We start from the raw sequence: 24,510 nt of genomic DNA on the forward strand, positions 1-24,510 counted from the left end.
GACCTCTGGGGGCGGCAGGGGATGTAGAGAAAATCTGAAACAAAAATAAAAATGACTTTAAGAGTTGTAACGACAATATAAAAAATCGTGAACCAAATCCAAGAGGGTTCAGGTCAGACCCTGGTCTAATTGGCATGGAATGCCCCATACATATAGGGGGCATTCCACTTCCTAATAGACGTTCTGTTCGACGGTGAGCATATTTGTTGAAGAAAAGCACTTTTATTCGTAACTGCCACAGAAATGAAGGGAAAGACACGGGGCCTCGTAGTCTGATATTATAATTGCTTGGCGAGATGAGGAAACGGTAAATCAAAGATTGTGACACGGCGTACGGCCGTCGGCTAGAATTGCTGCTGCTGCTGCTGATAATGATAATGAAAATACCGAATCATAAAAACGGGAGGTTATTAATTAGCTACGTGCCTCTAATTAATGATCCCTACCATCCGTTAACCGGCGTGGAAACCTCAGAAACTGTCATTACTTAATTACTTATGGCAGGCATTAACGTGAATCACGAGACGTTTACTTTCCCATAAATATCAACTTTCAAAATACCCAAATATATATGCACATTGGTACACATACATACTATATATATATATGTGTGTATAGTGCGTAGACACTTTGACACTTTTGGTAGCTAGACCGGAAGAATCGAGGAAATTCTTTCGCTTTCTACAATTCTATTATACTCATGACATACGCTGTGAGAAATTTTATTCGTCATACTTACAATGTTAGATACTAGAGAATTTGCTTTGAATTACATTTGAATCGTAAGAAAAATTTTTATATGAAAGCGACTGTTTAATGTAATTACTGTTCTGAATTTGTACCCGGAATTGTGTATTTGGATTATTCTTTGCAATTCTTTTTAGACTGGCCAGCAGCCAGAAAATGAATAATATCCAATTCGAATTTCGAAATAAAAATTCAGATTCGTAATTGACGATTTTAAAGCCTTCGGATACCATTTTACTTGAAAATATGACGATTTTTAAAATTTTGAAACACTATTAATGGAATATTTTTAGATTTTCTCCCACCATATTGGATCGCTATTTTAGATTTCGCAATCTGACTTCAGATTCGTGATCAGCCACTCAACGAACCGAAGAATACCAATTTTCATCAAAATCCAAATGTTTTTAGTTTTTTATTTTTCAACTTATCGAATACGCCAATTATAAATTTTGCAAATCTAACCTTAGTTTCGTGATTAGCGGCCCAAAAAACCTCGCACTACCAATTTTGATTCAAATCCATTAATCCATTCTTAAAACATCGTTTTCATTCGACTTTTTGGAATTTTGTGATTTGAATAATTGAAAAAGTACTAAACCGATCATACCCAAAATCTAATCAGTTCTAAGTTTTGAAAATCTGCGTCGATTGAGACCAAAATCACTGAAATCCGGTAACTCGTTCTCCAGTTATCGTCGGACAAAAAAATTGATCACACACATGCGTACATTTGGGGACAATGAGTCTGAGACGACTAATTTTTTACACCAGACAGTTATGTTGGCAACACAGAGAAACCTGCAGCGCCATGATCGGCCGATCGCGAAACTAACTCGATCTCAATAAACGTAACATAACCCATGACCGTCGAATCTAACCTGAGAATTGACATGTCAATCCAGCAAATCATTATCCCCGCGGTATTCTAAGGTTATATTCGACGGTCATGGGTTACGTTACGTTTACTGAGATCGAGTTAGTTTCGCGATCGGCCGACTGTGGCGCTGTATTTTTCTCTGTGTTACCAACGTAACTGTCTAGTGTAAAAAATTAGCCGTCTCATTGTCAGATTCATTGTCCCCGAGTGTACGTACAGACGTCCATCCGAAAATGATCGGAGATGATTCTCTGAACCTCAAAAGGTGGAGTAATCTAGCAAAAACTCAACTTTTCACTCTCAAGGAAACCGTACAGTAACTGCAACAAGAACTACACCTTATAAAGTACAAAAATAAAGTCTACTACCATGACTATCGTTCTGGTAACCATCCAATCATCTCCACTTTCAGATCGGCGCGGAAATGACGGAGGTCGAACGGTGAACCATCGGGCCTAGCCGTCTGCGATGAGGGGTGCCCGGAGGATTTCCTCCGGAGGTGCGTCACCTGCCCTCATCCTTATATTCCCGGTCGTCCTGGGCAGCCTCGTAACCGTCGCTCACGGCGTTGACCTCTGTGAGTATGAATAAACAAATTAAAATAAGACAAACGCAGACACTTTCCACCAACTATTTATTTCTCCTCGCGTTTCGGCGATTCTCAGCCACCAGTGCACCGGTGTTTGTGCCACGTGCGTTGAGAGCTTTTCTCAGCTTTCCGCAGCGCGGTTCGATTTACAATCAAAAGACGTCGACGTCGCGAATATCGATGTGTGTTCGGGATATTCTACAAACATTTATATTCCTATCTTCGGCCGATGTTGTAACGGAGCTTGCATAAATATCATATCTTCGAGGCTGTTGAAGCTTATCTCGAAAACGGATATCGAACATTCCCCGATGTTTATTACCAAAGTTTCTCTGATCGTACCGCGACTGTCCACCGGTCACCGGAAGTCGAACGATAGCTTCGATATCTCACTATCGTCTACTAACGGCTTAGTGCAACTCCCGTTAACAACTATTGCAAAACAATTCACCGCTAAATGCCTTTTCGAATTTACGAGCTTTTGTTTGAGCAAAAATATCGCCAAAGATTAATCTAACCATCTAATTTATACTTTACTCTGTCTGTTATATATATTACATCACCGAATATACACGATCAGCTCATCTCTCTGCAACAACAACAACAACAACAACAACAACAAAAATTCACATCAGTATTTAATAATAATCTACAGGCTCTAAATCACTTGAAACGCGAGAATTGATTTCTATTAAATCTTTTCATACGGTTATGATGAGTTTTTGATTTTTTTTTTTTTTTGCTATCTCACCTGAAAAATGTTCAGAGAAAGAGGTTCCTTGTTTAAAGGAGGTTAAAAATCGAAAACCCTGTAAGTTTTTGAATGTTTATACGGGTACATTTTATTTTTTTTTTGCCCAATGATTTTGTTTGCTTTTTATACAAATTTCTTGCCAGAATCGTTGCATCCAATTGTAAATGAGAAGATTAAAGCTTGCGATTTCATTGGAAATTTGGCACTTACATATCGTGCGATAAGTGTTGGGATGCGATTATTCGAAGCGAGTAAAAATTCGTCCCCGGAAAAAAAAAGAAAAGAAAAAATGGACTGGTTCGAGATAGCGAGAAAAGTGGCTAAGAAAAATAAACGGGAACATTAAACAGATTATGAAAATTTCCCAGTAGAATCCAAGCGTACAATATTATATTTGTCTGATCCTCAATCTCGCTACTCGTCACATTATAATTACACGTGAAATTTATGCATTACATATTTATACCTACGTATATACGTATACGTATACGTGATGAAAATTCGCCGGGTTGTAATATAAATATATTTCCCTTAAATATTGTTAAAACTTCGCCGCGAGGTAAAAGCCTGATAACTTTCGGTTCGTGTTTCCAGTTCGCATCTGTGGAAGCCTGCAAGCGGGGAAAGAGACGCGATAAAGCAGAAATTTAAAAGCTTGAAGAGGTTGGTTGGCTGAAAATCGATACTTGTTATTAATTTTCTTGCGAGATGGTCGTACGTTGAATATTTATGAAATTATCGTAACAACTAGCAGCAAAAATTTATTTAAAAAATTATACAAAAATACTAAATACGATAAAAAAAAAAGAAACAAAGATATTTTCCAATTTTTAAGCGATTTGAAATGAATTATCCATCATGTTCCAGCTTTTCTTTATAACTCTGGTATCTGGTCTCTTTTTTTATTGTTATAAGTATAACCTTCGGTATCGATTGCGAACATAATAATTTTACAAATATTCAATATTCGACTGTGAGTATTCTACAGGTGAATAAAATTGGGGCCAGGTCGAAGTTACGAATTTGAAAAGTTCCGAAAGCGCATAATTCCGAATTATTTGCTGGCAAAACTTGAAGTAAAGAAATCAGACTTTTACGGAACAAAGAAGTTTCGAATGGTCGGAAAGCCGACGGTTCAAAGTTCCGAAATGCAAGATTCCGAAAATTCAAGTTACGATAGAAAAAATTTCCGAAAAGTAAAACTCTGATGGAGCAAAATTACGAAAAATAAACTTTCGACAGAGTGAAATTTAAAAAATTAAAGTATATACTCAGGCGTCGTAGTTTACTCAACGAGTGGGTATAAAAAATGAGAAAAACCGAAAATCAGAATGACCAGAATTCCGAACGTAAGAATATCAAGAATCAAAAACAAAGAAACATCAATATGGTCAAAGTTCACGAAGCCAGATATTCACATAACTGAAAATCTTCGATCATTCGAAATTTCAATGTTCCAGACTTTTAAATTTTCTCATTTTCGCACTTTCGGAACTTTGACTTTTCCGAGTTACGCCTTTTTGGCATTTTGTCCTTTCGGAGCTTTGAACGTTGGGTTTCGACCTATTCAAAACTTTGACGTTTCGCGAAAGTTTGATTTCTCCACTTCAAGTTTCGCCATAAAAAAAAATTCGGGATTTGCGCGCTTTCGGAACTTTTCAAATCAGTAATTTCAACCCCGCCCCATAAAATTAATAAACGGTATTTATTTTCGACCAAACAGCCATGTTAATCGAAATCGTATCGCTTGTCCTTCACAGCTTTTAACCCCGGGTTTACCTGCTACGAAATAATTGTTATACGGGTCCGGTGATACCGAGGTGGAAAAGCTCTCTCCGTGCTTTCCTTTCCTTTCCTTTCCTTCCCTTTCCTTTCATTTCCTTTCCGCTCTACCCGCGGGAGTTTATCTTTCCATGGCGCACCTTCGTTTGCTCGTTTACACACCCTTTTCATCCCTTTTACATAATTATTGCCGTTACGATCGTCTCCTAACGGCTCATCTTCTCTCTTGAAATTTTCAGCCCAATGTATCGCCCCTCTTGGCATGGAATCGGGGGCCATTCCGGACGCCGATATCACCGCAAGCTCAAGTTTCGACAGCGGAAACGTCGGTCCCCATCAGGCTAGGTGAGTTTCGTCCTCGTCCAAAATTTTGCCTTTTTTTTTTTATTTGTTTTTCATTTCTTTTCATTTTTTCTTCTCTTCTTCTCTGCGTCGAAAAATATTTTATAATACAGGTATACCTAATCGTTGAAGAAAAGTTACGAAATTAAACACCCACAATAGGTATACATATTATAAGCTGCAGTTTCGAATTGTACTCGAACAATTTTCAACTATTTTCTTTTTTTTTCATTTCTTTTATTAATGTATATACGTGTATAAAAAAATCTTCGTGAAAAAAATTCATCACTCGTTCTCTGTTTTGCAACATCGTATCTTCAACATTTGAAAATAAATTTTTTACGAAACTGATGAGGGAGAAAAAAAAAAAATTGACGATCCACGCCGAAAATTGTTTGAGCATTGTGAAAAATAGGGAGATGCAGCTATATTTTTGTTTACTTTTTTTTACTTTCCGTCTCAAATCACTTTCTCGAATATCAACGAATCTTTGCGTTTACCGAAACTCTGGAATCCGAAAAATAGATTTTTAGAAAAAATGTCGGTCCGTCGTTCTGTCCCAGAAACTTCAGCGACGTTCTCTGAAACGGCTAGATGAAAAAATCTAAAACTTACAGGATCTAACAACGAAATGACGGGCATGAAAAATTCCCATGTCCGATTTAATTGGACCTTCCGGTTCTACCGGAAATAAATCAATTTTCAACGTTCAACTTTTTCATTCGTCTGCCAAATCCTGTCGGTTTCAGATTTTTCATTCGACCGTTTTCGAGATCATCGCGAAAGAATATTTTTGGATTGCGGTGAAAAGTGAAAACAATCACGGACCGAGCGGTAACCGGAACTGAAAATTTCTCTCGGTCTACCGGGAAAAAGTTGTTTTCCGGCTTGTTATTTCTTTCATTTGTTATCTAATTCGCCCGATTCCACGCTTATCGTTATATCGTACATTGACGGGAAATCCCGTCGAGTCCCGGACCAGACTCGGGCTCCTGCTGGACCCGCTCGTTTCGCGATGCAAGAGGGGGAGAGCCGGGTCCCTCGGGACTCGCAGACCAGAGCCGGGCCGCTCTGATATTAATACATTCCATTACCGCAGACAATGGTCGGCTCAATGGGCCCCTAACTCTGATGAGCTCTGGGCCCCCCGAACCCTCGGTGCCGCGGCACGCGCTTCGCGGTATAATTTAATACACAACGTCGGTACCTGCAGCAATCCGCCGGATTAAAGACATTCCGAGTCATTGTTGTTTTCAGTTTCTTCACCGTTCTCTCATCCTCGTTACTTTACAGCTTGTATCTTAGCTTATGTATTAGCTGTAATGTTAATTTTGTAAGAACGAATTTTTTCGTCATGTATAACGTAAGGGTAAGGATTTTATTCCTTGCATAATTGTAATTAATTAAGTAGAGTTTCGAGGAATAGCGGGAAATTGTAATATGTGCAATTTTTTGCCGCGTTTTTCTTTTTTTTTTTTTTTTGCTTTTTTTTTTATGCTGTTATTAAGTAACAAACCGCGGTTACGTTCATTTTGATGTTTATTTTCTAAGAACGAATTTCATCGACTATAATGCAAAGGTATAGATTTGAGGTTGTAATAACCGGAAAATGTAACGCCGATAATTTTTTATTGATTTTTGTTTTTTTTGTTTTGTGTTCTTGTAATTTCAATTGCGTCGAATTTATAAACCGCGTTCAATATTATTACAACGATTATTATCACGCAACGTAGAAAATGTTTCATCGTTGACTTCTACGATATACGATTTGATATCAATTCAACACTTGTAATATCTGATGCTAAATCTTGGAATTGATCCCAAAAAAAATCTTTCACAACGTCAAATTATAACCGTAAATTTTTTTCCCTGGTGCATGCGTGTATGGGTGTTTTTTTTTCACCATTCCCATTAACGGGGGGGGGGGGGGGATACACCCCAACCTCGTAAATTCCATCTATCGATCACGTCATATCGTAAAGTTCCGTTTCTTCGTTTTTTAACAAAGAATCGCACGTTGGATAAGAAATGTTTTCGCCCAAGTTTAAAAAAAAAAAATTGAATAACGCTCGGTTTCCTCGGGTTCCAAAAAACGTGAGGTGTTCTCTTGCGGCGGGAAATTTAAATTCGCGCGTGGTGTTTTTTCACCACACCCGTTTTACGTTCCAGGGTTTAAGAGATAGGATTGATTATCGCGAGAATCTTTTATTATCATCCACCCCCCCTCCCCCTGAGAAACGCACCGCAGGTGTCGATCTCACCCTTGTAAGGTACGTGCTTTATATATATATGTATCGTACGTATACCTATATTATATACCTATATACGCAACCGGGAAATCAATGCTGTGCTTGATGATAAAAATTTCGCTTTATTACACCCACTTTTAGACGCACAATGGGCTCACCACGTCGCCTCTCCTTTTATAACCCCAACCCGGATCAGTTCGACGTATTGTATATACGTATAAGGATGTATATATAATATCCTATGTACTATAAATATACGGTTACTATATACATATAACGCGGTATTGAACAAACGATAAAATATTACCTCGTGGTGGAAAAATAATTTCATCATATTGTTGTAGAGTATTTTTTTTTTTTTGCTATTTTATAATCCCATATATATATAAACTTGAATTTTCATTTATATGTGTATATTCGTTCGACGAGAGGAGAATATACACGTCTCGTTCTTATTGTTTTTTAACTGTCATGCATCAACGTCATTTCGTTATTACATAAATATTCGTCAAGCTTTTGTCGCGCATCTGTAATAACCGTTGAACTTGGATGTTTTGTTAGGCTTGAATAGTTTGCATGCGATTCGCGCGAAATATGTCAGAGGGAAAGATAATTAATTACTCGCCTGACACTTTCGCGTTTGTGTGCATATACGTTGCATATATATATATACTTAGGCGTATCGTGTATTGTACACCTATAAACGTACCGTAAACTTTGGCTTAAACTTCGTCATTCCGAGTACACAACCCAACCGGTTATAGTTTTCAGACGTTGAGTAGCGACGTGAGTTTCTATTTGTCTCTGCCGGCTAGCCGAGGGGTTAGACTTTAGGTAAGGGGTTGAAACGAGGTGAAGTTGAGATACGTTACTGGGGTGCAAGTCTATCGAATATTCAAACCTTACATACGTCAGTAATACAAAGTTGGAAATAAAAGAGAGTAAAGAGAAAAATTCAAGGGTGGAAATTATTATGGGGGTTAAAAAAATAGTGTCTGCGTTTATCGGGGTGGTCTTTGGTTTGGGGGTCGGAAAAATTTTCATTGGGATTTGTTTCGAATCATTGAAAAAAAATCTGTATCAAGCTTCGAGCTTCTACGTCAAAACTGGAACATGTGTCTCTAAGCTCTGAAAGTTTTAAGTGTGAAATACTTGTAGTTTTAAAAAACAGTTGTTTCGTTTTTTATGTTACTTTGGTATAAATTTAGGGACTGAATCGAAAGTTGACAGCGTTGTTTGTTATAATGATATGAACTAAGCCTGAAAATTTTAAAATTTTGTAATTATTGTTACCTTGTTATATATAAGCCTAATAAAAGTGACGCTATTAAGCTTATGTATAAATTAAGGTTTGTTCCTACCCTTATAAGCAATAAGTCTGCCAAGTTTCATATCGCTACCTTAATTTATACCGAAGTCCAGTTTTCACGCAGAGGTTTGAAACTTTACACAGATTTTTTTTTTTTTTTTGTGATTTAGAACCGATCCTGATGAAAATTTTTTCGACCCGCAAGTTTAGACCACCCTAAATTTTACATAGCAATTGTATTACCGTTTCAAATATTAAATTTACACCGGTACAGATAACTTTGACTGTATTTTTCAACTGAATATTTTGGCCTGAATTTTGTTACCTGAGGAAATTTTTGAGGTCACTGATCACGAATTTGAAGTATGAATTTAATAATTTCTAAATCCAAAACACGGGGAATGTAAAATCGAAAAATAATACTACAATATCAGAATTCGTTTCTTCCATATTTCAACAGTCAAATAAAGTAAGAAAAATCATTTGAAGTTGTAAATAAACTGAGTTAAAGCGTGAGGAAAAGTAGGGGAGAAAAAATGGATATGCCCGCGAGATTTTCTTCTTTTTGAAAAACGATCCTCTCTTCATTATCGCGAAGCAACGTCCTACTTGTTCATCTTGGCGTATATATTCTTTATTATACCAGGTATAAGGTATAACCCTCGATATTCGTCGTCGACGAAATTTCACGTCGACACGGACGATGCTGAACCGGCACCCCGCAATTAAGAAGCTGCCTCCTTTTCCCACCTTCTCCACCTCATCTTTTATTCACTGGAATCCCCCTCCCGAGATTAAAACCCGAGTGCATTCAGCTTCAGGCTAAATCCCTGAAATCCAAAACTTTTGCCCGACGATGCTGACCACGCGGTATAAATCCAGAAAATCCATACCGTCATTTGGCGTGCAACGGTTTCCACACTCGGTCAGAAATACCGTGGAAATATGCATTCAAGCTTCGTTCTAGCACTCTCGAATCGCTTTGACCGACTCTTTGACTTTTTAAAGCTCTTTTTTTTACCCGATTTCAAAAACCTTCATCCCTTATCAGCTGTTTAACCCTTTGAGTCACAGTGGTAAGTATTCTTACCACCTATTTCATATCCATTTTTTGTATATTCAGAAACTTTGAAAACATATTTCTTTGCGGTTTTTGTTATTTCTGATGAGGTTTTCGATACTCGAGAGTAATTGTTGCTACATAGTGCAAGTTATTATTGTTAGAAGCAAATCGATTGAAAAAAATTATGATCATTGATGGATTTTAAAAATTCAAGATGGCGGATCCAATAAGGTGGTAAAAAATTTTAAATTCGATCGAATCCGGTGAAAAAACCCCGTCCAACGGTTTTTGGGATCATTGATTACGAATCTGAAATCAGATTTTGAAAATTTGGTATAGCGAATCCAATCAGCAAGCCCGAAAACCTCTGCATAGAGTTTTTTCACCGCATTCGATGAAATAAAAAATTTTCGTCCGCCATATTAGATCCACCGTCTTAAAGTTTCAAAATCTGATATCGGATTCGTAATTAGCTATCCCAAAAATCATCGAATACCATCTAGTTATAATAATTGACTCAGCACAATAATGTGTGACTCAAAGGGTTGACCATTTTTCAATTCATGCACGGTCGCTCAGCAAACAGTGAAAAAAAATCAATCTCGAGCCGTTCACGCAAGATCTTATACTCGATCAATGTATTCTTTTCCTACAACTTTATCTTTGCTATGTGACTTCTTACTCAATACTGGTGTCAGAAGTGAGATCGCTGTCTAATCGACAATATGTACCGGAACAATCTCTTTAAAGTTGAAAATCAACCGCGCATGCGCCAAATAATTAAATCTCATTGGTCGGCGAAATCTTCCCGCAGCGATATTCTTGTCTGAGATGCAGGCGGGCCAACTTACGCAAAATGTCTACGTTTGAAGTATCAAAGAGCATAAGCATTAAATTTCGACCGTTCTTCGAAGAATCAACTTTCCGACCCAATAACAAATGCTTCCGAAACCTTTCCGAGTCACTACTTCAATTATTTGAGATTCTAACCTCGAAACTTCGTATCAACTACATTGCCGGCAGAAACAGTTTGACAGCTGAAAACTCGGGATGGCCAGCCTGCACGAACAGCCGATAAAACTCGCGCATGCGCAGTTGATTTTCAAGTTTCAAGAGATTGCCCCGGTACATATATGTACATATAAGACTCTAAAATTTAATTTAATTGCTACATGTCTTTATTAAATATGCGGATTGGGATTTTTGTTCGTTTGCAGGTTGCGGACTGAGAATCAGGGCGGCGCCTGGTGTCCCAAGGAGCAGATAACGACGGAGCCTCGGGAGTGGCTTCAAGTCGATTTGCACACCGTCCATCTGATCACGGCGACCGGAACTCAGGGCCGATTTGGAAACGGAGTCGGCGTCGAATACGCGGAAGCGTATCTGCTCGAGTACTGGCGTCCCCGACTTGGAAAATGGGTTCGTTACAGGGACGCGAAGGGCGAAGAGGTGAGTCCCGAGACTTGTCCTGGTCATTTGTGTTCTCTTTATTTTTTTTTTCTATTATTAACAAATTAAACTTTTAGCACTTTATCTTACACTCGATGTCTATGCACGATGATTGATAACTTTGATACTTAAGGTATTAGAGAAACTCGGTCAGAATATTAAACACTTCGCGATGAGATGAATAATCTGAGAAAAAATTAATCGTAACCGAGTTGATAAGATCATTCGTTTCTAATAACAATGATCCAAAAAAGTTGTTAATAAATCGTTTGAAAAAAAATATGTGTAACAAATCTCCGGTGAGATATTTGTTCGTTTCATATAAAATGAATTCAATGATTTTTCTGAATAGCTATGAATTTTGTTGGAATTTTTGGTGATTCTGAAAAATCCAGTTTTAAGAATTTATAAAATTTTGATAATCGGATAAGTTTTCGTAAATGGTTTTACATCACACCAAAGAAGCTTTAGAGGCATGGAACGAACACTTTCATAATTTGAGCGCTAGAAAATTTTGAAAAACGAAAATATTCAAAATCGCCGAAAATTCAAAAAAAAAAAAAAATGCATAGGTTTTACAGAAAAATCAACCAATTCATTTTATATGATATTAAACAAATTGAACCAGAGATTTGTTACACAAATTATTGTTTACACAATTTACTAACAATTTTTTCACATTATTATTATTAAAAACGAATCATCTTATAAGCCTGGTTACGATCGATTTTTTTTTTCAAATTATTTATCTCATCGCGAAGTGTTCAATATTCTCAGCCAGACTCACTTTTGGTTTTGACTATCCGTCCAGTAATATCTGAAAGAAATATGACCGTACACAAGGTGTGATAAAATTGACTCCGCGAGTACGAAAGATAAGAAGTTTTTAAATTTCCTATTAAGATCGGTAATGAAAACATAGTTAAAAAAAAAAAGAAAAAAAAAACAAAAACTGCATGACGTGAAAAATGTTTTAAATCAAGTTTGTCGCATATTTTTTTTTAAATTCATTTTTCTTTCTTCTTTTATCCTTGTCAAACGATGCCGATTCGGTGAAAAAGCCGATAAAACGCGTCTCGCTCATTGTTCCGACTGAAGAGTGTGCGAAGTGTTTTTTTTTTTTTTTTTTTTTTTTTTATATTTCATCTTCGAAATCCGCCAATCCTATAAGCCGCGCGACATCTCATCCTTGTAAATATGCTTGATCACACCGAGGAGCTCGCCCCGCAGCAGTAGTGAAAAACGTGATGGGTGCGACATCCGTTATTCCCACGGGACGAGGAATAATTGCTCTATAACGGCGATAAATCTTCCCTTACACGGCCGCGTGTCCGGCTAATTCAAACATCCCCCACCAAAAAAAAAAAAAAGAAAGAAAAGTGTATCGCAATTCGACCGAATCGCATTTCAAGGAATGCGATACAAGCGTAATAAGGATAGAAGATCTCTGGCTCATCAATGTTAAAGGGAAACTGGGAAGGAATGATATTGCGAGGGTTTCGAACGTGTGCGGTACCGAATATATTGATACAAATGTGTTCTATTAGCGTGATTCACAGGCGTAGGTATCGGGGCTGCCGTATCTACTTTACTTTTGCCATTGTGCTTACTTTAAATTCGAATTCTGGCCCCTGGTGGAGTTTCGAAGTTAACCTGCAACCTCTGTAAATAGAAGCGGCCGGTGTTACGGCGATACCGGCCTTAAAATAATAATTCAATTACGATTAAAGTATGCGCCGCGCGTTTATCTGTGTACGTACGTATGTTTGAATTTGTGTATTCACGTGTGCGTGTGTATAAAGCTGAGGCAAGAGGAAGATTATTATTTCTGGCATCTTTGCGCTGCATGGCGCGCGTTTAAGAGCAGAGAGCAAGCAACCCGCCGAGTTCAAAGCAGTCAAAGCAAAGAATTAGAGAATGGATTACTCCCGACCCTCTGAACGCGCGTAAGCAGCTTATCTTCAACCTGGAAAGCAATTTTATACCCTCTTCGTGCTTTGATCTCGCACCTTCGCCACTTTCTCGTTTAGTACCACCGCTCGCCGCCAGGCCGCGAAGTGTCGCATCGGTTTCTCGTGAGCCTGAACCGATCTCAAAAGGCGGTCAATTTTCTCACTGGTTAACCAGAGACGGGTGAAAAAAAAGTCCGCACTTACATCTCGAACAACGATTATCGAAATCACGAAATTTCACGTCATCTTTTTCGTTTAAAATCACGTTTTTTCATTCTCGCCGGCATAATTTTCTGGATAAATTTTGAACGCACTGCGGATTTTCGAACCCAGCTATACGTATAGGTATAATACACACATGTACAGAAGAAGGACGAAACTTTGGACAGTTTGATTTATGGCTACCGCGAGAATTTCCCGAATACCGTATATTATATGTATAGGTACTCTGAAGTTGGCCTGTGTTTCATCGTTTCAACCCTGATATGTCCCCGCAGGGTGAAAATACGGGTTGACTCGTTTTTCGGTCGAGATTTGACGCGCCCCCCCGTATTCAAGCCTGCCGGCTTCCCTCTTTTTGAATATTTCAATGGGGTTAAGTTATCGCTGATTGACAGCCGATTTCCTCCGAAAGGCGGAGCCGAGGTTGGTTAGGTATATTCTTACCCTCTCGATCGCTCTCTTCTCCTTCTTCTTCTTCCTCTTGGCTATTGTAACGTGGCTCCAAGAGCCATCCCTGCCGTTTTTTTTCCTTTTCCTTCCAAAAAAAAAAAGAAAAAAGACACCACCCCGTTTTATACCCAGTCTTAGCTGCTTGCCTGCATACCGAGTCAAAAGTCTTTGACGGCTTCATCTTACCTCTGCCACAAAATGAAAGAAAAAAAGAACAGAGAGAGAGAGAGAGAGAGAGAGAGCTAGGAAAGGAAAGAAAAATACGCCCTCTGAATGGGTGACACGGCCTTTCGGCTCTTTTTTCGGTAAAGGACGAACCTTGGAGGCATGTCTTCTGCTATGACGTCATAAGTTTCTATTTAAAATTCAGAATATTCGTCTCAGTGTTATATTTAAATACGCGTTCGAAGAGAAATATAAAACAGTGGCAGTAAATGTCAATTAGCAAATTAAGGGAGACACTTCGCAAGTGGTTTGAATATAAATTGTGAATCTTAGGGTGCGGGTGTGAAAATTTATTATACTAACGCGAAATTATTCGCGGCGAGGAATTTAAAAGTAGTATAATACAAGAAGGATAAAATCGAGTTTAATGCAGTACGTTAAATAAGCGTATGCGTTGGTCGTTTGAAACGAGAGAGAGAGAGAGAGAGGGAGAGAGAAAGTCGGCTTACGTTAGCGGACTCGCTCGCGCTTCAAAAGAGCTGCTCCAGTGGTAATTAAGGCTCGAGGCAGAGCCAAAAGCTTTTTTTGGGTTGCGTTAATAATAAATAGGCACGTCAAAAACCGCGGTGCAACTGCGTTCCCGGGCCTCATTAGCCGCTTTACCTACACAACGCCGTTTCTCTATCCCGGCAACATCTGGACACGCAGACATGTGCGTATCTACATACCTACGACGCATAATGGCACCATGGAATATATAAATACACTTATTATACAACATATATACATATGTCGCCCTGTTGCTGGACGTACGCTGTTGAATGTGCAATATATATAGTATATATACACATATATATATATATATGTGTGCGCCTAGGTTGAATATATATAATGCAGTACGCGGAAAACGAAGCGACAACGGGGAAATTGGTCAGCTACAAACGGGGTGCGAAGCTTTCACGGTATAATGCAAGCTCCACAAAGGCTATCGATTCGTATGCATGTGTAGAGGTGAAGGCATAACGCGTATTAAATCACACCGATTTAGTCTCGCATGATGCTCGCCGATTATGCCAGCTAAACGATCCGGCAATATTCACATGCATATATATGTACAAATAAATAATCACTACTCAATACCCCTTTCATCTAACCATGGATTAACTTTTTTCTTCTTTCTATGATACTAATATATTAATAATTATTATTCGAATCGCATTGACTGTATGGTCGAAGTTTGCTTTGCGAAGTGTTCAATTGTATTTACATTATTCTAGTTTGCGAGTTTCAGTCCTTTTTTCTATTTTTTTTTTCTCTCTCTCTTTTAACATCGATTTGGAGAAATTTTATATTCGCGTAGTTTAGAATAAAGTTTCTTTAAATTTATGAAATTGTCATTCAGGAAGACAAACAGAATTTCATCCACTCGTCGGTTCGTACACTGTTTTAAAAAAATACGATATAATCGATTAATCGATTACCTGGCTCTTACCGATTCAATCGAGTCGTGCGGTTTGGGTGAAAAAGGGTGAAAAATCGTGGAAAAAAACACTTTTTTTTTTTTTTTCTTCGCTCGCGACGGATTTTCAATTTTAATTCGTTTCATGTCTTTCTATTCTCGCGGCACACTCCGGTGTGCACGATTATCGCGGGTAACTTCGTGGTTAAAAAACTTGTTTGTGAAAATGTGTAATATATTAGGCGAGAGAACTCGTCACGCGAATTTTCTCTTACCGAACGCGAACCCGCTACAATCAGGCGTCCGGAGCTTTTTTGTGACAATCAACAAGCTGTATACGTGCCTTGTACACACACATACGAAGGTTGTCTGGATCACCTGCGTAATCAGCTACAGAACGGCTCGAATATTACATACAGCGAAGAGAACGACACGCGAGGCGATAGAGAAACGCGAAGAACAGGCGGGACAAAGGCGTGACCGCCGAGAGAGAGAGAGAGAGAGAGAGAGTGTGTGGATGAATTGCGTTTTCTGATTTTTTTTTGGTCATTTTTTAACACACTTTCCTCTCTCTGTCTCTATCTTTCTCTCTCATTCTCTATACCCATCTTTTAATTTTATTACATTTTTCAATTTTATAACACGACGTGTTTTGTTTTGTTTCCCTACATTTTCTACGCGATTTATTGAAGCCGGAACAGTATTTGTTGCATAATGTTACATACATGTATATATATATATATATATATATGTATATGATTGCGGCGAGGACGAAAGAAGAGGAGGAAAATGGAGAATGAAGAGAAAGACTTTACACACACACACAGATGTGTATATATATATATATATATATTGTCGTTTCAAATTTATATGGGATATCGTAAAAGTTTTATAGATTCACGTCACCATCCTGCGGGCCCCGCGGGTATTTTACTATCGAATTTCACCTCCTTTGTACATCGGTTTCCGGATATATCGTGATGCTTCTTGCGTCGTATCTTGTATTGCACAGCGATGTGTGAAACTGCATTTGTTTACAGATGATGATCTCATATGCACGGTATACGATTCAATAATACAAAAATGTTAAAAAAAAAAGATGCGATTTTTTCGCAAGCACTAAACTACTGCTAAAAGTTTGCAAAAATACTAGCCTCATCCGAGGTTGAATTTTGTTCATTCGAAGCTCCGAATCAAACATAAACCTTTGTCTCGTAATACCGAGCAATTTACGTCGACGGAATAAAAATTTGATAATCTGATGTGGTTTTCTATAGAAAAAAGAAATTTTGATCTCACCGTTTTGTATGTGAAATTCATACTGGGATAATGTAATTTCTTCGATAGTTTTAATCCTGTAAAATAAATTATTTTTATGTTTACGCGTAACAAAAGTGGACATTTCGGAGTATGTTCTAAATGTATCAGAGTGCGTTAAAAAAGTGTGATGATATAATTGAATATTTTCTTTTGAACATATTTTACATCCCTTAAAATTCATAGAATTTTATGCCATAAAAAGTTGACCGAAAATTCGGCGAATATCGTTTAAATTACACGAGTTGAGAGAAGGTTGCAACGAGGCGTTTAAAAGCGACGAAATCCGTCGTCGGTAATTTTTCGTCGTCGTCGTCGTCGTCGTCGTCGCGACGTTTGAACGGCAACTGCACGCGCCTCGGCAATTACTCGGTGTTTAACGCGCGAGTAACAGACCGAACGAATAGCACCAAAGGCTGAGAATGGACGAGATAATTGCGTTGGGGTTTCTCCGGGTGCGGAGAGACGGAGAGAATTTCTATGGGGTGACGAAGCAAGCTATACTTCGGTCGAGCTTGCGGTGAAGAACCGGAAACGGACTTGCAACAGGACTCTCAGGGTGCACAGACACAGACACAGAAAGTAAGGAATCTCCCGCAGCTCGAAAGCGCCCCGGGTGTAATCGAGAATAACACCCAGCCTTATTCGAGGTGAAATGTATACGCGAACGAGCCCCGACTTCACTTCTTTCCCGAGTCCCAGGTGCGCGCCTGGAATGAGGAGGAATCGACCCACGCCTCCGGGAGACCGGGAAGAGGGTGCATTCCCGTATCCGAAGGGCGCTGCAGCGAAAAGCTCTGACCGTAACTGGATGGAAAAATCCGTCACGCCACTTGCAACGCGGCGTTTTTTGCTCGCAGATCCATTTGCAAATATTGAGAAAGAGGGCTTGCGGGAGAGAAAAAGCTGGAAGCACGAGCAAACCTGCGGCTTGCGTGATCGCGGCGTCGGGTTGAGTAAACGGTTTATTTTATTCATAAATCGGTAACACGGGATCAATATTTTCCCCCGTAGCTACAGTGTCGTGATACCGCTGAAACGGGATTGAGAAACACCGTAGCTGCAGGAATCATCGGAATACAATGGCGGCACGACGATGTTTGTGAAAAGACTCGTTTTACTATTTTCCTTGGCAAGCTATTATCGATGATTTGATTGAAACGCGTGCAGATTGATTCCGACGCGTGTAAATAAATGAACAAACAATTACGAAAAAGCTTTTCCCTGGAAGCACATAATTACTCTTTACGACGGCGCGGTCACGCTACGACTGGAAATAAAAAATCATGTTCTATGTGAGCAGAGATTGAAAATTCGGGCCGTAAGCACGGTCGGAAAATATGTACATATAAGAAATGTGTACGGTGCGTGTATAATTTAGAAAAACGGATAAATTGAATTAAAAATGTATATTCAAACCGTTTTACCTAATTTTTTAAATAAATTCTGCAAAATTTCGAAATTCCTGTACGAATTAAACTTTCGTGCATAGTTGAGTATTCGATATTATATCCATTTATAGCGTGTCCATTTTAATTTTCGACCCCTAACCATGCGGCATCCTGTATAAATCCCTCAGCCTGACGAAAATCGTTCAATAACTGTTTCAGGTTATCAAAGGGAACACGAACACGTACCTCGAGTCGAAACACGAACTGAAACCGCCCCTATGGGCGAGCAAGGTCCGGTTTTTGCCGTACAGCTACCACCGTCGAACGGTCTGCATGCGGGTGGAACTCTACGGATGCTATTGGTCAGGTGCGTATAATCCAGCAGTGCTTCAGAATCTAGATACATAGTCGCAGCCCGATCAACGATTACTGATTGCCGATTACCGTTTGCCGATTGCCTATTGCTGATTACTGAATGCCGATTGCCGATTACCGATTGCCGATTACCGATGAGTTTTCTCGTTGATTTCTGCCACCTTCAGACGGCGTCGTGTCCTACTCGATGCCCCAGGGCGACAAGCGAGGCAACGGGTGGGAATTTTTCGACGCGACGTACGACGGTCACTGGGACGGAGACCTCCAGCGGGGCCTTGGCCAGCTGACGGACGGGCAGACGGGTCCTGACAACTTCAAGATGGGCTTCTACGACTACGATCGTAGCCAGGGTTGGGTCGGTTGGAGGAACGACACAAGGTCCGGTCAGCCCCTCGAGATAAAGTTCGAGTTTGACCAGGTGCGGGAATTCTCCGCCGTTCACATATACTGCAACAACCAGTTCACCAGGGACGTACAGGTCGGTATATCATGCCACATAGATTCCTTTACTTTGTATTACGCCCAACCCCTATCTCGTGTTCCCGGCTCTGCGCGTTTACAGACTGCACGGTGAAACAAAATACCTTGAAACCTTCTGCCCCTTTCCACGTGTGTGTAAAACGCGGAAAAACTTTCCAGACAACGCAGAGCCGACGCGCCGCCGGTCAAAAAGCATTCTTACAACGCTCAGCGTGTAAGCCTTTCTGTACCTATTTTATGGTGGAGGTAGGTATGCCTTTGAGAATCGGTGGTGAATCGAGCGATGTATCACATTCCCAAAAATCACCTTTAGGCTAACTCTTAGGAAGAAGCTGATAGTCAAGACCTTACCGACTGAGTAAAATGCCACTTTTTTTTACTATTATCGAAGCCTACGCGGTACTGATGCAAAAATTTCGCACTAAACGTAATTCTACATGCAATGTGGAACGAAAGTATCCAAAAACTTTTGGAATTCATTCAAAAATTGCATGAAAAAATATATTACTGCGGTAAATGGTAATTTGATTCCAGGAATGAATTTGTTGACATTGTTGTTGCATAAGAGAAAACTTTTTATTTTTATATTACACTGAATGCGGTATTTTCACATCAGCGATGCGTAGACTTCGATAATAGCGAAAATACGTGACATTTTACTCAGTCGATAAAGTATGACTAATAGCAACCTCTCAATCCACGGAGTTTTGCGAATCTCTCACAAGTCGAATATTAATCCCAGATTTAATTATGCAATAGAATTCGACTCGAGAGACTAATCGGGATTCGGGTCTCGGTTAAGCTCGCGTAATAAGTAGCCATTATCCCGGGGTGTTTACTCGCGGCTAGTCACCGGGGCCCCCCCAGCACCTCTGAGGGGGACTGACCGAGTTTGTGGAGTCGAGTGGTGGATTCGCCGGGGCCCGTCTACTGATCCCGAGGCGAAGGCGAGCTTCGGTGTCCGCGCGGCGGACTCGGAATACCAAAGAGGCACAGGCGACGATCAACAGGCTGTGATCCTGCACCAACTCCGGGGGCATAGACGCCTGGACGACGATCCCTCGCTACGGGTTGATTGAATATTCCACTCGACGCTTTATCAAGGAAGCACCTAGCGAATCTCAATGTCTCCCGGACGCCTTGTATTCCTACCCGCGCGCCGTGCCTCGTCCTGCAGCCTTTATTGTCGTTATATCCCATTGTGCCCCTTGACGCGTGGCTCGCTGCCGATCCCCTCTTTCCCACCGGCCCCAAACCCCGCCCGCGAAATCTCAAGAATTAAATCAGGAACCTCGTGCTCGCGATCCTCGTCGAGCCTAACCTAACCAGAAATCAACCGGCGCAGGGCTGAATTATCTGCTCCGAAGCTTCCGACGGGGGTGAAAAGACGCTCTAACCGTTCTTGCCATCCTTTAGCACACCCTGATATAACCCTCGATCCTGAGATGCCGTTGGAACGATCTTACGCCCGAAACTAAATCTCAGGCGCTCCAACGGCCGCCATCATAACTATGCGTTAGCTACTGTGTAAGTTTGTTACACTAAAAATATCTACACGCACTTGGACAATTTCAATTCGAAATAGAGTCTACGTGGTATAAATATGATCGTGCAATGAAACGTGGATACCGTCACTGTTATACCCGTTTTGATATAAAATCTGACAGTCCCATTTCCGACCGGATCAACTGACCAGACATTTAATTATTATTTCCGTTATAACTGAAATGAGACGATATCTATCCGAGTCCCCCAGCACTGTTTGTGCCAAACGTGCGCATTACGAATCGAGCCGCATGCAGCGCGAATGACATCCTCGAGAAAAGCGCATAGAAGGCAAAAGGTATAAGAGGAGAGAAAATTAACTGGGAAAATCGAATGTAGGTGTGTGTGTGTGTGTGTGTTTGGGTAGTACACATGCAGCGCTCCGGATATTGACGGTGTCCCACGATCTCGTAACCCGTTTTCGGCGTCAGTTGACGGCCCTGGGGGCCCCGGCTCATGGGGCTCACCTCAGAATCCACTGCCACACGGATCCATCCCATTCCCTTCCTCTCTTGGTCTCGTGAGCCTCTACCAGACCACCAGTTTTATGCCCGCTCTCTCGGCGAGCTCATAAACCCACCCTCACAATAGCTCTGTCAGGGTTTACGGGGCTTTGGCGGCGCATCTTTGATATCCAAATAACATTTTCCCCTTCAACGGAAGCCACCGCCGAATGAAACATGGCCGCGTTATGCGATAATAGACCGTGATGCCGGTGACCCGGGTGACCCGGACGACCAAATCTTTCCCAAACCCCGAACCAAAACGGCGGACAACCTTTGGGCACGTTGACCGGCTTAAAAACGCGCGAATATGCATTTCCACGATCCGGAACAGATGCTGCTTCTCTCTTTCCGCGAGGTTGGGAATTCGAAACCTTGTCGGTGACGACTATCCAAGAGGAACGAGAAAGAGGAGAATACCGAGAAATAGCCGAAAGGTGGAAATTATGTTAAACTTATGATTTAATGGAAAACGATCACGCGTGTTACGAGATATCGAGAAGGTATTTTTCTACTCGATTTAACCAAATTTTCACAGAAAATCTACTCCACAGCTTCAGAGCTTAGATCGGTAGAATTTTTCGCGGAATTTTACAGCGACTCAGAACCCTTGCTGCTCCCCTCGCATATGGAAATCGTCGGAGTTCCAGTATCCATTCGGTTTTAATATCCGCCTGCGATCCTTTGGAAATACCGTCTCAACGTGCAGAATCTTTATTTCTTATATACAGACATCCGGTATGATATTCTCGACTTCATATCTTTTGAATGTCAGCTCGAATCTAACGTTCGATTACACATCCATAGGTGAGGGTCGATGCATACCCACCGGTTTTCTTCACTTTGTTATCAATTCTGGGCATGTTCATTACGAAGTACTTCGATCTACTGTATAAATACTACTTTTTACACAATAAATCCATGCACCAAATGTCAAAACATACTTATGAAAGCTGCCCGAATTGGGCAATTGAAGAGATCAAAAGTCCCATTAGGATGTAACAGAATTTCATTAAAGTGGTCACAAATGGTACATGGAAATTTATGAATATTGTCCGCCATGGAATACTGTAGAAGATTAACACCAATTAAGTTATTATAGTCTATAGAAGTCTACCGTACAAGTGAACAGTGACCACAAACGGAGCATCAACCCTTATAGTGTACCGTTTCCATTTCTCGCGCCAATGAAACCGAGAACTCGTTTCGTTTGTCCCTCGTAACGAGTATCGCTCATAAAGTGGACAAGGGCCGCGTTCAGGACAATAAGAATCGTATTTCCAAGCATCAAAGCCTGGTCCCCACCAAACAGTACGAGCATTTTCTACCGTGGAGAACATTTCGTTGATTGACGGTACCGTAATTCTAACGCACTCATCGTCAATGAGCCGGGTTTCAGCCGCTGCCTGGTACCTACCTGGATGACGTGAAAGGCATCCGAGTCGCGTGTTGTCTCTACCCATCGTGGGTTGATCAATCCGTTTTTAATTATGCACGCACTGGGCGGCGGGCTTCATGCACGTTTCTCTCTCCTTCTCTGTCTTTCTCTCTCTCTCCTCGTTCCTTCAATACCCGCCCCGTTTTCTCATGACGATACGTCGCGTGTCTGCCAGTCGTTTGTCCCGCGACTGAAGGTCCGTCCAGTAATGGTGATCCAGTCCTTCTTGCCTTCGTTAGGGTATAATATCCCCAAGTTGTACCTACATCTACTTTGGTACGTGGGCGACTCCACCTTCGGTGCATCTCGTCCTCCTTTACCCCAAGCAGCCCGCATTGTGTACCCAATTTACCTTCACCGGTTATTCAAATTGCCGTTTTCATTCGCGGTTTATTATCGAGCACGAATCACAGTATCTTCAGGGTTTTTGACTCTAAGCTCGTTAAGCCCGATCTGCACGATGGAGAACCCCGCAAACTGCACAACCACACCATGGTTCCAACCGCCGTTCCTTCTCGCTGTAAGTAAAATATAAAGAGGCCTCTCGCTTTCCAACACTGTATACACGGTGATTTAAACTTTTGTGTTACACCTCGAATATCCGTATGCGAAGGAAAAGTGAGACCAGCTGCCGGCTGAGGCCTGCATCGGCTCGGATAACACTCTCTGATTTATAACCGGATCACATACCCCATCAAACTTTAAAGACACACTAAACTTTCATACGCACCGCCGCCTATTCATGAAGTCTCTCGCATACGTCCAGGTACCTACCCGTGGTGCCCATGCGCCTGCAGTCATTCCCGTCATATCTGGTCTCGCCTGGGATCCATCACTGTCGATTGCCCGAAATTTATTCGACCAAGGCGATCAGGCACGCGACGATTTCCGCACCAACCTCATGCTGGGGTTCTCTGATTCGAATCTCTTCTCACTTTCGTTCCAGGTCTTCTCCCAGGTCGATATCCTCTTTAGCGTCGGCGGAAAGTACTACACCGGCGAACCGATCACCTACACCTACATGGAGGACAAGATATTCGAGACCTCGAGGAACATCACCATCAAGCTTCACCATCGAGTTGGAAAGTTCGTCAATCTTAGACTCCACTTCTCCGCAAGGTGGATCATGCTCAGCGAAGTGACGTTCGATTCTGGTGAGTGCAGATCCTGATCAATCCTCATTTTTTTAACCTTCCGAAAATAACATGAATAGTACGATGCAGACGCGATATAGGTGTACATCTGTCTGTTTATATTCAATCGCTCGCATAACGTGGTGGGCAAAATTTTCGGCGCTCTGTAGAATCCCCGTCAGTCCCCCAACGGTGATAGCTAAAATCCTCTCGTCGAGTGCAGGGATGGACAGGATAGTCGGCAGGGAACGAAAGCTTACTTTTTATATCGGAGATGTGTCAGTTCGCGTACTGTGATATTTTTAAATTAAAAACAATAGACGTGTATGTGTACACGTATGTGTTATACTGTGAATTACGTTTTATTGAATAGACATATGTATATACCTATCCACTTGTAGTATATATATGTACATACATATAAACGCTGATACGTACATGCACGCGAATGCAGTGATTAGTTATCGACGTCTCATCTTGAAATGAAAAAAAAAAAAAAACGTATAAAACGAACCAGATATTTGATTGAGAACAGAATTGAAAAATAAAGTTAATAGAAAGAGGAAAATAGTATGGAGTTCAACGACGGGCTCTCTATCCGCACCATTGTAGCAGGGATCAAAGTTACGTTACGTACACTTGGCCCTTGGGGACAATGAATCTGAGTCGGATAATTTTTTTCACTAGACAATTATGTTGGAAACACAGAGAAACCTACAGCGCCACAATCGGCCGAGCGAGAAACAAACTCAATCTCAATAAACATAACATAACCCATGACCGTCGAATCTAACCCTAGAATACATGTCAATCCAACAAGTCATTATCCCCGCGGTATTCTAAGGTTATATTCGACGGTCACGGGTTATGTTACGTTTATTGAGATTGAGTTTGTTTCCCGCTCTGCCGACTGTGG

General features: G+C 40.8%; 1 protein-coding gene across 4 annotated transcripts in view; it reads left to right on the plus strand.

Moving 5' to 3' along the window:
• LOC107224739 (epithelial discoidin domain-containing receptor 1) overlaps positions 1 to 24,510 on the plus strand; it is a 143,402-nt gene that overhangs the window by 85,500 nt on the left and 33,392 nt on the right. For all 4 annotated transcript variants that reach the window (XM_046731157.1, XM_046731155.1, XM_046731156.1 and 1 more), the window contains 6 exons: positions 2,040 to 2,204; positions 4,992 to 5,097; positions 10,933 to 11,164; positions 18,340 to 18,487; positions 18,663 to 18,973; positions 23,408 to 23,615. In XM_046731157.1, the coding sequence (XP_046587113.1) occupies positions 2,096 to 2,204; positions 4,992 to 5,097; positions 10,933 to 11,164; positions 18,340 to 18,487; positions 18,663 to 18,973; positions 23,408 to 23,615 (1,114 nt within the window). In that variant the 5' untranslated portion in view covers positions 2,040 to 2,095. The remainder of the gene's footprint in view (positions 1 to 2,039; positions 2,205 to 4,991; positions 5,098 to 10,932; positions 11,165 to 18,339; positions 18,488 to 18,662; positions 18,974 to 23,407; positions 23,616 to 24,510) is intronic.

This window comes from Neodiprion lecontei, chromosome 2 (assembly GCF_021901455.1).
Source record: "Neodiprion lecontei isolate iyNeoLeco1 chromosome 2, iyNeoLeco1.1, whole genome shotgun sequence".
NCBI classification, from domain to species: Eukaryota; Metazoa; Arthropoda; class Insecta; order Hymenoptera; family Diprionidae; genus Neodiprion; species Neodiprion lecontei.